The following is a 14,142-nucleotide window of genomic DNA, read 5'->3' as shown; positions in this document are numbered from 1 at the left end:
CATCTACGGGTATTCAGTCATTACTTCATCCATCACTGGAGTGAAATGTGGGGTCACTACAGCTCTGTATTGTACAAGGTTTGTACTGCATAATGATTGTAGCCTACAGTACATGCACAGTAAGTATATTTATAACAGACTTAGTGAACTTCATCGTGACCTCAATTGCTTATTGAAATGTCAGGCTTTTTCTGCTATCATCAGGAGGTTCCACAAACATCTGGACCTTGTGCAAATACAGGCCCTTTGTATCTCATGAAAATGCAAACTTTTTTTTTTTAATTATCCAGGCAATTTGAGGGCTCCACCCACTAGGTTGTCAATTCCACTGTCCACTGCTGAGCAGCTGCACTCATGTCAAAACATGATGTGAATACTTCTGACATCTAATGTAGTTAGTTATATCCTTTCAATTATTTTTTCATTTCCCTTCCCAGGTTTGTGTGCAACTAGATCTGCAATTTAGTCCAGTAGGGACCTCCAGTGGCCTTCAGTGTAGTGAAGCACAGTGACATATACAGACAGCTGCACTGTTACACTGTTATTCATTGGAGAAAGCCAAGAGACTTGGTTAGTGAGCTAACTCTCTCAGGACAGAACAGAAAATCTCAAAAGCCTACATCTCACACAGCTGCAATTTTCAAATTAAGTTGAAGCACTAAAATCTGCTGTCTTTCAAGAAAATGTATGGAATTTGTGAATAAACATCAATCAGTGTGCAGGGCATTTAGCAGCGGTGACAAGCAAATCCTCTAGCTAATGGCATGCAAATTTATTTCCTTGAATAAATCAACAAATATAAGACAAACAACAGATGGCAAATTTAAATGAAGCCTTAATGAAAGCATTAACTATACTGTGCAAAATCCCTCTTTTGTTAGTGGTTAGTAGTTAATCCCAATAGTCATTCCGAAACCACTGAAAAACTATAATCATCCAAACTTTCTTTTTTACCTTTTAAAGCCATCAGACATAAAGCCAGAATCCACCCAGAGAATGTCATTTTTGACCATCTGCTCCAAGCAAATCCACACACAGAGTGACAGCGGGGCAGGAGTGTCTCTGTGTGAGTGTGTATATATTTATATACTATTGACACAGCACACATTATCTGTACTCGGAGGAGTCTTTTGATAGGAATAATGTGTAATAAATGAGGGGGTGGAACTTTGTCTCTTCACTTGTGCAATAAAAGCATGTGTCCTCTCTCTCTCTGTCTCTCTTTCTCTCTCGCTCCTGCCAGGTTTAACAGTGCCTGAGGGTGTAGCAAAATATCTGCATAAAACACTGAATTTCACTCAGATTCTTGTTTCATAGTTTCATGCTACAAGGAGTGCCCAACTGTGGCCTTGTATGTCAGGAGTCCGCTGTGCTATAATGATGTCTTTAATCTCATTTTTGCTCTCATTGTTGAAGTGTTGAATCAGGAAAGCTGCAAATTATGCTGGACTTTGTCCTGCTGTACCAAATTTGCCCTATACCCTCATATATTTCATCAGGCTTTGGTCTAAGAGGTAATAAACCAGTGTTACTGTGTGTACTAAAGAACCTCCAACTGCTATATCTTGATGATCAAGATGTGCCCTTAGATAAATAAGACACAGTGCTTATTGTATTTAACACACTCAGCCGAAAGGAAACACCTCCTGATCTATTGTTAACAGACTAATTGAACCTAAAATGTATTCAGAGGATACAGAAATCTGTAATCATTGTCAAAAGAAATTCAGTGCTATAACATTTTTTTTTTGCCCCATCTAGACTCTGTATTATTGCTGACAGATGATTGTCTTATGAGAGATTATTTGAGTGGCACAAGCAGATTACAGTAATAGCTACTGAACAGCTGAGATGCAAGTGTGGGTTTTCCGCAGCCATGTCTTCGAGGAATGCTGAATCGTGTTTTCCTGTGGGAGGGTGGGATGAATCCTGTAATGATCTATCTGACTCATCTGTCAGTTTACTTCAAATCTGCAAAATGAAATCTGCATAAGCAAGTTAGCAAACCACTCTTGATTCATTTGAACCTTTAGTTAATGTAACTGATTTAAACTCTAATTACAAATGTGTCATTGATCCACCAGCAGGGGACAGGCTTGTTCCATAAATATGCCACTGGATTTGCCTGTCACCTGATTATATTATGTTGTACATAGTTATGTATATAATCTTGACCAAGAATGAGAGGATAAGGTCAGGGAATATGAATCAATTAAAAAACAACAACTGTGAAGTGGAAAAATGCCATGAAAAAGTGGAGAAAATGTTGATACACTCTAAAAAATAGTGGGGCCAGTACCAGTTCTTCAGGGCGATGCCATAGAAGAACCTTTTTCAGGGCTTCAAAGAACCATTCATGCAACAGTTCTTTAAAGAACCATTTAAACCATTTGTTTGAGCAGTGAAGACAGATTTGTGTAAACATAGCCTATGTGCATTGACCAGCAAATGGTAAGAGAATGCCAGGCTCTGAAGAACCATTTCCAATGTGAAGAACCTTTTGCATAATGTAATGGTTCATCACAGAGTTTTGACTCTCCATGGAACCATCCAGAGATTTGAAGAACCACTGAAGCACCTTTATTTTTTAGAGTGTAGTGGTCTGAATTTCATCAGTTTAGCAAGATGACATCTCTCATCTCTCATTAGACGATAAAAGGTGAAGGTACAGTACACACAGGGAAACAACAGGGAGAGACATTGACAGTGTTTTCACTGGAGCATTAAAACCAGTCTGATATATCGTACATTCCACTGTCCTGTGTCTTAACATAGCTGCTAAGGCTACACCGAATTATATATGTTTAGGAAAAGGGTTGGTCAAGAGTCCTTTGCATAATGAAGGACTGTTATTTAGAAGACTCTGTACACCTGTGTTTGTATGTGACAAGTGTTTTATTAATTTTGAGACACTAATTGTCTCCACTTGTAAGAAATAAGCATAATTCTACCCTGGGGATGTTTTGTGTGTTTCTATGATGAAACTGTAGCATTCATTCATTCATTCATTCATTCATTCATTTTCAGTAGACACTTTATCCTGGAGAGGGTCATGGTGGATCCAAAGCCTATCCAAGGAACACATTGGGAGGTGTGAGATGGGAACACATCGGGAACATGTCACAGGGCACCATGCACACACATTCACACACAGAGCTGCCAGTCCACCTACTTGCTTGTTTTTTTTTTTTTGGGTAGAACATGCAAAACTCCACACAGACAATAACCTGAGGTCAGGATCAAACCAGGGACCTCACACTACCCACTATGCAACCCTGCAGCATTCATGTAAAAAATGTAAAAAAAAATAAATAAATAAGAGGCAATAGCTTTCTTTCACAACTGAGGATAAGACGATGGTTACACACCTATAAGAAAACAATAAACGTTAAATCTAGCACCTATAAGGATTGTGTTTTTTTGGAACACCCTTAAGGGGTCTGTGTAGAACTCTACATGGGACTGACCATGTTTCTCTGTCAGAGATGGACCCAAATAAAAAGAAAGTATGTAGTTTAGAAAATATGTAGCTGGATTCTGCCACACACCTAAATGTAAACTAGTTTATCTACAAGTACAGAATTAGCATATTTTCTTTTCAGGGGGACCAGTTAAATATTTACATAATGCTTAGATATGACATTGATGACCTTCAGTCCCAGGAAGCAAAACAGAGTACACATGCACACACAGGCTACACACACTCCAGTGCTCAAATGTCAGCATATTCTTCCTAGGAGCCAGTGTATGCCTTCATTATTTGCTCAAATGAGCCCAGTGCTCAAAGTTAATGATAGATATTAATAAGTGGTAGCCCTGGCAACCGTTTCCTGGTAATGTGGCGCAGCCTGTAAAATGACTAGCTTCAACGGGACTGACACCAGGGAGCCAAGCCCAATGTGGACGCTCAATCATTGATAAGGTTCGCTGACCATGTCCAGTGAGCTAAGTGGACTTAATCATGGTGAACTCATGCACACACGCAAACTGTGGAGATGCAGTTTCTCTGATACACACACAAGCTTGACTGTGCTGGTGCTTTTTCATAGTTGGATATAAATACTTCAGATTAAATCTCGACAGGATTGTCTTACACAGATCCCACTCTCTACACCCTCCCTGAGACATCTCAAAGGACAAATTCTAATCACCTTCAAGTCATTTTACTGAAATGATTTCTTTATTTCAGGAAATTACATGTTTATGACTGCATATTTATGACTCTGCCTGCTGAGGTCCATGGCGAAAGTACCATATAAATCATAAACTTAAACTACGATCCCGCAGATGACACCAAGGACATCTTGGAATGCGCTATTCAACACAGCCACTTGAAAATATGACATACAGAGACAACAGAAACACAGCAGACAGAGTTGCAAAGGCAGAGAAAGAAAGAACAGATAGCAGTATAGAAAAATGCACAGTCTAAAATCTGTCCCTCATTTCAGAGAGAATGGCAGAAAAATCTATTATAAATCAAAGCCCGTGCCATTAAATATGAGATCTTGGAATTCTCATCTCATTATCTCTAGCCGCTTTATCCTGTTCTACAGAGTCGCAGGCAAGCTGGAGCCTATCCCAGCTGACTACGGGTGAAAGGCGGGGTACACCCTGGACAAGTCACCAGGTCATCACAGGGCTGACACATAGACACAGACAACCATTCACATTCACACCTACGGTCAATTTAGAGTCACCAGTTAACCTAACCTGCATGTCTTTGGACTGTGGGGGAAACCGGAGCACCCGGAGGAAACCCACGCGGACATGGGGAGAACATGCAAACTCCGCACAGAAAGGCCCTCGCCAGCCACGGGGCTCAAACCTAGACCTTCTTGCTGTGAGGCGACAGCGCTAACCACTACACCACCGTGCCACCCCAGATCTTGGAATTATTAGGTTCTATATGACTTTTTCTCTGCATAAATTAATTAAGGCTTTAAAAAATCTATCTATCTATCTATCTATCTATCTATCTATCTATCTATCTATCTATCTATCTATCTATCTATCTATCTATCTACAGGGTCATAAATTTATATATATTAAATTTTATATTATATATTATACTATTATATAAAAGTATTTTACTGGGAAATACGCCACTCGTATTTTTCATACAAACTACATCCAGGACATTAACATATTTTCCAGTATCCTCACTCATGATTTTTTTTGATAAATTTGCATACTTTTTGTTTGTGAATGTGTCTATATAATAAAAAGAAAATCACACATTGCCTTAAAGATATGAAGTTTATCTTCTTGTGTTGAAAAGCTTGTATTTTTCATTTGAAATACATTGTGGATCTGAGTGACATATTTCCCGATATCTTCACTCCGATGACGTCACTCCCAGTGTTTTCCTGCTGACTAGACACGCGTTGTCAAAATGGCGAATTGGTTCAAAATTAAAATTCTTTTGATTAACTTGATTAGCTATTTCTTATAAATTTCAGTTTCTTGATTAACAATTTTTTGTGGATGTGTCCACATAATAAAAAGAATATTACACGGTTGCGTGAAGATATGAAGTTTATCTTCTCGAGTTAAAAAATATTTCACTTGTTCACTTTGCTCACTTGTGAAATATGTTCACCACTCGAAGATAAACTTCTTTTCTTTGCGCCACCTTGTAAGATCCTCTATATACACCACTTAGATTATTAATTCAGTGGTGCTGAAAGCTCCAAAATGTCTTTTAACTTGTCAAGGCCTCTTAACTTCCTGTTAGTGATCATGATTGACTACAGCTGGTATTTGTGCCAACACGTTTGCTTGATAGCACTAATTGGGTTGACCAAACCACAACACAATGGGAAAGTCCAAGGAGCTTAGCACAGATCTGAAAGAGAATAATAGCTTTACACAATTCAGGAATGTCTCTGAGAGCCATTTCTAAACAACTGCAGATTCCAAGATCAGTTCAAACAATTGTATATAAGTACACATTATTGGGAAGTGTACCCACTTTGCTGGAAGAAGACCCAAACTGTCACCCTCAGCTGAGAGCAAATTGGTTTGGATAATCAGGAACAACCCAGGAACCATCAAGGCACAGACTTGCCATGAACTAAAAGTTTATGGAACACTGTCTAGAGTCAAGTGAGTTTTACATCATCATTGATTGAGAGTGTGCTGTCCAAGAAAAAAAGCCCCTGTTCCAAAAATCAAGCTAGTCAAGCTCAACTGAAGTTTGCAGCTGACCACATGGACAAAGAATCCTTCTGGAGAAAAGTTTTATGGTCAGATGAGACAAAAATTGAGTTGTTTGGCCACAGTAACCAGATATACAGAGCAATATGTACTAACTGTTATGCATGGTGGTGGTAGCATCATGATCTGGAGCTGTTTTGCTGCCAGTGGAACTGGTGCATTGCACAAAGTGGATGGAATAATGAGAGAGGGATGACTACTTCAGAATTCTTCAGCATAACCTCAAGCCATCAGAACCTTGGATGCAATCAGTGTTCCAACAGGACAATGACCCCAAATGCACATCAGAGCTGGTTGTGGAATGGATAAAGCAGGCTAACATTAAGCTTAAAACAAGTCCTGACTTCATCTCTATTGAAAATACATATATGGACTGTGTTTAAAAGTCATGTTTGTGCCAGTAAGTACACAAATGTATTTGAACTCTACCAATTCTGCCAAGAACAGTGGTCAAATATCCAACCAGAATTCTGCCATAAGCTTATTGATGCAACCAAAAGCATCTGGTGTTGAGGTAAAACTTGCTAAAGGACATTTAACCAAATATTAGGTGTGCTGTATGTATATTTTTGACCCTGTATGCATCGCTTTGACTGTGTTGCTTTCAGAAAACCCAAATTAAATTAAAACTTGTGCACCAAATTCTTGTTTTGTTTCGTTTCTAGTAAAGATGTATGTTGTACAATCGTTCTGCCACAGAAAAAGAACAGTTCAAAGAAATCACTGAAAGCCCAAATATTGCCATGGCGTTCATGTCCATGATGACATTTATATCCATTTATGTGAACTTTTGACTGCAACTGTATATAAACAATTTCTGAATATTTATTTCCCCTCACTGCATTGAATAAAAATGTATTCACCTGTGTTTTTACAAACTGTTACAAATAACATTATTGATAAAGTTAGTCTTTGATATCTTGTATCTGAATAATAGATACAACCTGAATCCATCCATCCATTATCTGTAGTCACTTATCCTGTGCAGGGTCACAGGTGAGCTGGAGCCTTTCCCAGCTGATTGTGGGTGAGAGGCAGGCTACACCCTGGACAAGTCACCAGATCATCACAGGGCTGATGCATAGAGACACATAACCATTCACGGTCAATTTAGAGCCACCAGTTAGCCTAACCTGCATGTCTTTGGAGGAAACCCACGCAGACACGGCAAGAACATGAAAACTCTGCACAGTAAGGCCCCGTCAGCCACTGGGCTCAAACCCAGAACCTTCTTGCTGTGAGGCAACAGTGCTAACCACTACACCACCGTGCCACCCCTAGAACAACTATATTCTGTAAAATATAACACGGTGGTGTAGTGGTTCGAGCCCAGTGGCCGATGGGGGCCTTTCTGTGTGGAGTTTGCATGTTCTCCCCGTGTCTTTGTGGGTTTCCTCCGGGTACTCTGGTTTCCTCCACAGTCCAAAGACATGCAGGTTAATTGGTGGCTCCAAATTGACTGTAGGTGTGAATGTGAATGATTGTTTGTCTGTATGTATGTGTCAGCCCTGCAATGATTTGGTGACTTGTCCAGGGTGTACCCCACCTCTCGCCCATAGTCAGCTGGGATAGGCTCCAGCTTGCCCACAATCCTGCACAGGACAAGCTGTTACGGATAATGGATGGATAATCATTTGGGCTTACATGTCTGTTCTGCTCTGTGTGCTGTTTTTTTTATAACTGGCCTGAAAGTCTTGTCGGTTGTTGGGTCATATACTGTTGCATGTAGCACCAAATCTGTGAATGTTTTCACAGATTGAATGTTTTCCCTTCCATTAGTGGGTCTCTAAGATGTATGAATGAAACAATTTGCCTTGAGATTAGAGTGATTAATGTGAGTTACAGACATGGGTTGGTTTCTCTCTCTCTTTCTCCAAGCTAATCGCTGAATATTTGAGATAAAAGATGTGGTCATTTCCATGTTTGAAGTACAGGCCTCATTGGCTCAGGCTGTAGCTCTGTACTATTCAACCATTTCCAGCTGAATAAATTTGTGAAAATATTGTAATGGAAAGCAAGTTGTGCTAAGTTTAATCTCAAAAAATCTTTTGCCAAAATAATACAGAACTTCTGAAGGTTAGTTTTTGACAGGACAATCTAACTGTTCTAATTCAAACCAGACGTCCCTGAAGGTATGTTTGAAATCTGAGAATGTAATCAATCATTAATGTTACACAAATTTACTTGTTTGAGATCTTCCATGATTGGTGTAAGACAGAGTTTAGATATTCATTCCTCCCTATGCTGTCTCATTAGCACAAATCCTACAGCATATATGATCTCTATTATCTGATCATGGCTTATCTCAGGTCAAATACGTTGATTAAACCAATGCATCTTGACACAATAGCAGATAAGCAAGTTCTAAAGGAGTGAGATGAGAGTGCAACAGCTTGAATGTGAGACTTTGAAGTGTTTCTCCCACACAAAGAGTACAGGGAGCATGGATAAGGAGGGGTCTCCAGCAGAATCTGGGTGCCATCAACTTCCATTCTCTTTGTGAGTCACAGTATTTGATGTGGATGCTGGTGTTGCCCAGTTGGACGACGATGAGAGGCGGCGAATAATCAGAACCTGAGAAATGGTGGAATTAAGTAGGTCAGACAGGGTCAGAAGAGATCGATGTTAAACCCTCTCGGCAGTGCTTGGACTCTCAGAGGTGGTGGAATTTTACATAATCAGTGTGTAGTCACAAAGGACCCACATTTACACACACACACACACACACACACACACACACACACACACACACACACACACACACAAAGCACTCCCTCTTTCACATAGTTCTAATAAACGCTATGAACCAGAAGATGAGATCACACTGGGCATAAGCCACTCAACCAAATTAATCAATATGTGTGCAGTTATATACTCTGAATAAAATTGCAGAACAATAAAGAGCTCTGGGTTCAGTGCCACTCACTGGGAGGAGAGGTGATGTCTCTAATCTGTTCTGATTAATGTGGAAGTGTTTCTTATACCATTTAATACTTTATACCTCTTATACCTTTTCCTTCAGGATGAATAAACTTCTATCTTATTTTAAACATTTATATAACAGAAAGAGAGGGATGCATTAGGAATAAAAAAAACAGCGGCTCTTCTGCAGTAGAAGAGGTGGAACTGAAGATTATATTAAATATATATGAGTTGACACCAGAGAGCCTGACAGCAGTCTCAGCACTTCAAGCTTCCAGATTCTGAACAAAAGTGAATGATTTCTAAAAGCCTCCCAACTCTCCAGCATAAACCAAGACCAAACTATGAATGCCACATATTAATATCAGCCAACAAATGAAATCCAGAAATTTGGTAGATTTGTGAGCACAGAAACAGGGGCAGATGGAGAGTCCAGATATTAGCTTTGGGTGATCAGATACTGCAGAGAGAGTGAAGCTGCATTTCCTGTCTGAGAATCTAATTAAGTGAATGTTCCTTAAATTCTCTTTTACAGCAAATTATTTACCTTTGCAAGGCCAGGGTAAACAGCTGAGAGTTTTTCTTGGAAGAACTAACTGTTCAAGCGGATGGAAATCTGTGCAATCTCTGCAGTAAGTTATTTACATTCACCTAATGTGGATGGTGGGCGGCACGGTGGTGTAGTGGTTAGCACTGCCGCCTCGCAGGAAGAAGGTCCTGGGTTTGAGCTCAGTGGCTGACGGGGGCCTTTCGGTGTGGAGTTTGCATGTTCTCCCCATGTCTGCGTGGGTTTCCTCTGGGTGCTCTGGTTTCCCCCCCACAGTCCAATTACATGCAGGCTAGGTTACTTGGTGGCTCTAAATTGGCCATAGGTGTGAATGGTTGTTTGTCTCTATGTGTCAGCCCTGCGATGACCTGGCGACTTGTCCAGGGTGTACTCCACCTCTTGCCCATAGTCAGCTGGGATAGGCTCCAGCTTGCTCGCGACTCTGCACAGGATAAGCAGTTATGGATAAGGGATGGATGGATCATTTGGATGGCAGAGAGCAACGTTAGATGACTATGTCAAAACATATATTTAAGATGTTAATATGGTGGACTCCTACCTCCTGTATATTCATTCCAACACACTGAGGCCAAGTTTACATTAGACCGTATCTGTCTCGTTTTCTTCGCGGATGCACTGTCCGTTTACATTAAAACGCCTGGAAACACCGGGAAACGGGAATCCGCCAGCGTCCACGTATTCAATCCAGATCGTGTCTGGTCAGGTGCTGTGTAAACATTGAGAATACACGGATACGCTGTGCTGAGCTCTAGCTGGCGTCGTCATTGGACAACGTCACTGTGACATCCACCTTCCTGATTCGCTGGCGTTGGTCATGTGACGCGACTGCTGAAAAACGGCGCGGACTTCCGCCTTGTATCACCTTTCATTAAAGAGTATAAAAGTATGAAAATACTGCAAATACTGATGCAAATGCTGCCCATTGTGTAGTTATGATTGTCTTTAGGCTTGCCATCCTTCCACTTGCAAGTGGTAAGTGATGCGCATACCCAACATGCACTGAGATCACACACACAGTGGCTCAGTCCCGAATTACTGCTCGTGCACTTCACTCGCGCGCTCTGTGAGCTGCGCAGGGCCGGAGTGCGCACCCTCCAGAGGGCACTCGCTGTTCAGGGCAGAGTGATTTGGAGCGCAGGATGCCTGCGGAGCCGAGCGTATCCGTGTATTGGTGTTGCTGTGTGCAGGCGAATCGTGTATTGGTGTTGCTGTGTGCATGTTAATCGTTTTAAAAACGTTAATCTGATGATCCGCTGATACGGTCTAATGTAAACCCCACCTGAGAGAGACGAGCCCTATTTGTGTGTCACTGACCATATACACATGCATTAATAGTGCAATTTACTCTTTTTGAAAAGACTTTGAATGGGCCCATTGCAAACTTCTCTGCCTGTTATTTAAAATACAGAAAAGACCAGAGTAGGATGATCATGATATTAAAACGCCATTTGATGTTCTGAAAAACATTGCGAGCGAAACAGCTAAATTAGATATTGACTTCGATTTCCATTCCTTAGGTTGTATGATGCATGAGGTGTATTTCCTGTTATATTGATCACACTAATTTTTCAACTGCAGTGCATTCCGCTTTAGAGGATTGTATAGTGGATTCAGGTTGTTGCTCTGGGTATGTGTGTGTGTTCACTGCTCACTTGTGTGTGCATGTGTGTGTTCACTGCTTCAGATGGGTTAAATGCAGAGGTTAAATTTCACTGTGTGTTTAAGTCTGTGCTTGAGTGTACGTGTGACAAATAAAGGCTTCTAGGCTTCTTGGCCTTGGCTGAACCTTACTTGCACATGCTGCATGTGTTAGTTGATCTTGGGAGAGAATGAAAAGCATGAAACTGGGGTCCTTCAACAAGTAGAGAGCCAGACCTGGAGAGGGCACTCATGCAGCAGAGGCACACTTTTTGTTTTCTTTGACTGCGAGCTCTATTCCCCTTTATACACCACAGTTTTGAGGACCACGGCATGTGCAAAAGCTTAGATCAAACACTCAGATGAAGAGGCCAGTGATGCTTAACCCTGTATAGGGTTAAACCATGGCATATCTGAGTTGTCTCCTAGATCCTGGGGTCAGGAGGTGATCCTGGGGGGAAGGACGATTCATGAGGATGGGAGAAAGCAGTTTGAAGGGTACCCAGGCTGAATGTTGTGAATAAAGATCACACAGATGGATGTTCAAAAAGAAGGAAAATCCTGCCTGTACTTGAATAGCATTTTGTTGTAAAACTTTATCCTTGTCTGTAACCTTTATTTCTGGGCAGCATGGTGGTGTAGTGGTTAGCACTGTTGCCTCACAGCAAGAAGGTTCTGGGTTTGAGCCCAGTGGCCGATAGGGGCCTTTCTGTGTGGAGTTTGCTTGTTCTCCCTGTGTCTGCATGGGTTTCCTCCGGGTGCTCTGGTTTCCACCACAGTCCAAAGAAATGCGATTAGGTTAACATGGGGCAACCATGGCCTGAGGTTGGGCTGAAGTGCCCTTGAGCAAGGGCACCTAATACACAACTGCTCCCTGGGCACTGTAGCATAGCTGGCCACTGCTCTGTGTGTGTGTGTGTGTGTGTGTGTGTGTGTGTGTGTGTGTGTGTGTGCTCATTGCTCACTTGTGTGTGTTCACTGCTTCAGATGGATTAAACACAGAGGTTAAGTTTCACTGTGTGCTTAAGTCTGTGCTTGAGAGTGCATGTGACAAATAAAGGCTTCTTCTTCTTCTGAAAACAAAGCAGTCCAGAAATCTAAGAAAAACAAAAACAGTGTGAAAAGCTTTTCTGTCAGTTGCAAGCGGAATTATCCAGTTCCTCGGGATATCCTTGGAAATAGCAATGCCTTATATCTTCAGTCAGACGTGCAATTGCAGGTAGTGGAAAACGGAAGTCAGGCAATAATATAATGGATACGGCTGTAGGAGCCTCCACAAATAGTTCGTGTTCCATGAGGCCTCACATCCAGTGTGCTCTTCAGTGAAATACTCCACATGCCACAGGAGGATACTGACATTAAGAGGTGAAGAAAAACACATCAAGTGGAGTGTGGTGGTAAACAGGAACATCCAGAAAGGAAGAAAGAGAATGAAATGCACACTGGTTTCAGGGACAAGACCTCACTTTGGTCCCTGCTGTCTCCGTGTCTACTGGCCTGCTTCCTCTCTCTCTCCTCTGGCATCCTGTCTGTTGGCTTGAATGTGTGCATTTAAGTGCTTGTGTATGTATTTGCCTTTGTTTTGCTCAATGATGCCTATTATTTAGACTTAATTTGCTGCTGGAAGTTTTCCACTTTAATCATTGAGGATGTTACCGTACTGAGAGCAGAGGAATACCACAGAGTGAACCCGATCAAGCCAAGTGTTCAAATGCACGCATGCATGCATACACATAACTTGGACTGTTTGCAGAGTTGGGATGCTGAAATAGGCAATTAGCCCTTGATTTAGGCCCTGTCCACATGGCAACGGATTCAGGTGAATCTGATAAAATTGTTTATCGTTTCGGCCTGGCGTCCACACGGCACCGGCGTTTTGGGTGCCCCAAAACGAAATCTTTTGAGAACAGGTTCCAGAATGAAAAAATCTGGCAACGGTGCCGTTGCGAAGTCATCTGGATGAGTAGAACAGATTTGTTTACGATGACGTCACAACCACATGACTGTCAGTGCTTCACGCTGGGTAGAAGTGTAACGAACTCGATGCGAGTTGTCAACAAATCCTATAACTTGGTTCATGAAACGCGCTTACAAAATATTTTCACTGTGAATATTTATTGTGTAATGGTGCAAAGTGAGAGAGAGAGAGAGAGAGAGAGAGAGAGAGAGAGAGAGAATAGCCCTTAGGGCAGAGTCTTTAGTCCAAACACTGCGGAAGCAGTACCAAACCGCGCACCGCCCGTGCGCTTTCCAAAAACAAAAACAATCCCGCCAGCAAAAATAGGGAAAAAAAAGGAGCAATTTCACCTCTTCAGATGTTGGTTTAAGTTGGAGTTGGTTGGAGTTGGTTTAGGTTGGAGTGATTTGGAGCGCAGGATGCCTGCGGAGCCGAGCGTATCCGCGTATTGGTGTTGCTGTGTGCACGGCTAACGGTTTTAGTGTAAACGCGAATCATTTTAAGAACATTAATCTGATGATCCGCTGATTCGACGTAATGTAAACGTAGCCTAAGACTAGATATTTCTAAATTCCTCTATGTGCCCCAAACTGAATAAGTGCTTGCATTTTCAGAAGGTAATGTTTGAGAGCAATCACAAAGCAGTCCATCCATCCATTATCTGTAACCACTTATCCTGTGTGTATTCGCAGGCAAGCTGAAGCCTATGGCCAAGTTTACATTAGACCGTATCTGTCTCATTTTCTTCGCGGATGCACTGTCCGTTTACATTAAACCGCCTGGAAACGCCGGGAAACAGGAATCCGCCAGGGTCCACGTATTCAATCCAAATCGTGTC

General features: G+C 41.6%; 1 protein-coding gene across 1 annotated transcript in view; it reads right to left on the bottom strand.

The window, feature by feature from the left end:
- xpnpep2 (X-prolyl aminopeptidase (aminopeptidase P) 2, membrane-bound) overlaps positions 1–12,871 on the bottom strand; it is a 51,660-nt gene extending 38,789 nt beyond the window's left edge. Inside the window, exons 1-3 of the mRNA XM_060926719.1 lie at positions 12,814–12,871; positions 12,607–12,699; positions 955–1,089 (exon numbers count right to left, since the gene is read on the bottom strand). Of these exons, the coding sequence (XP_060782702.1) occupies positions 955–1,089; positions 12,607–12,699; positions 12,814–12,871 (286 nt within the window). The remainder of the gene's footprint in view (positions 1–954; positions 1,090–12,606; positions 12,700–12,813) is intronic.
- Positions 12,872–14,142: the final 1,271 nt, after the last annotated feature.

Source organism: Neoarius graeffei, chromosome 8, assembly GCF_027579695.1.
Source record: "Neoarius graeffei isolate fNeoGra1 chromosome 8, fNeoGra1.pri, whole genome shotgun sequence".
Taxonomy (NCBI): Eukaryota; Metazoa; Chordata; class Actinopteri; order Siluriformes; family Ariidae; genus Neoarius; species Neoarius graeffei.
This window is presented reverse-complemented; position numbering and strand designations above follow the sequence as displayed.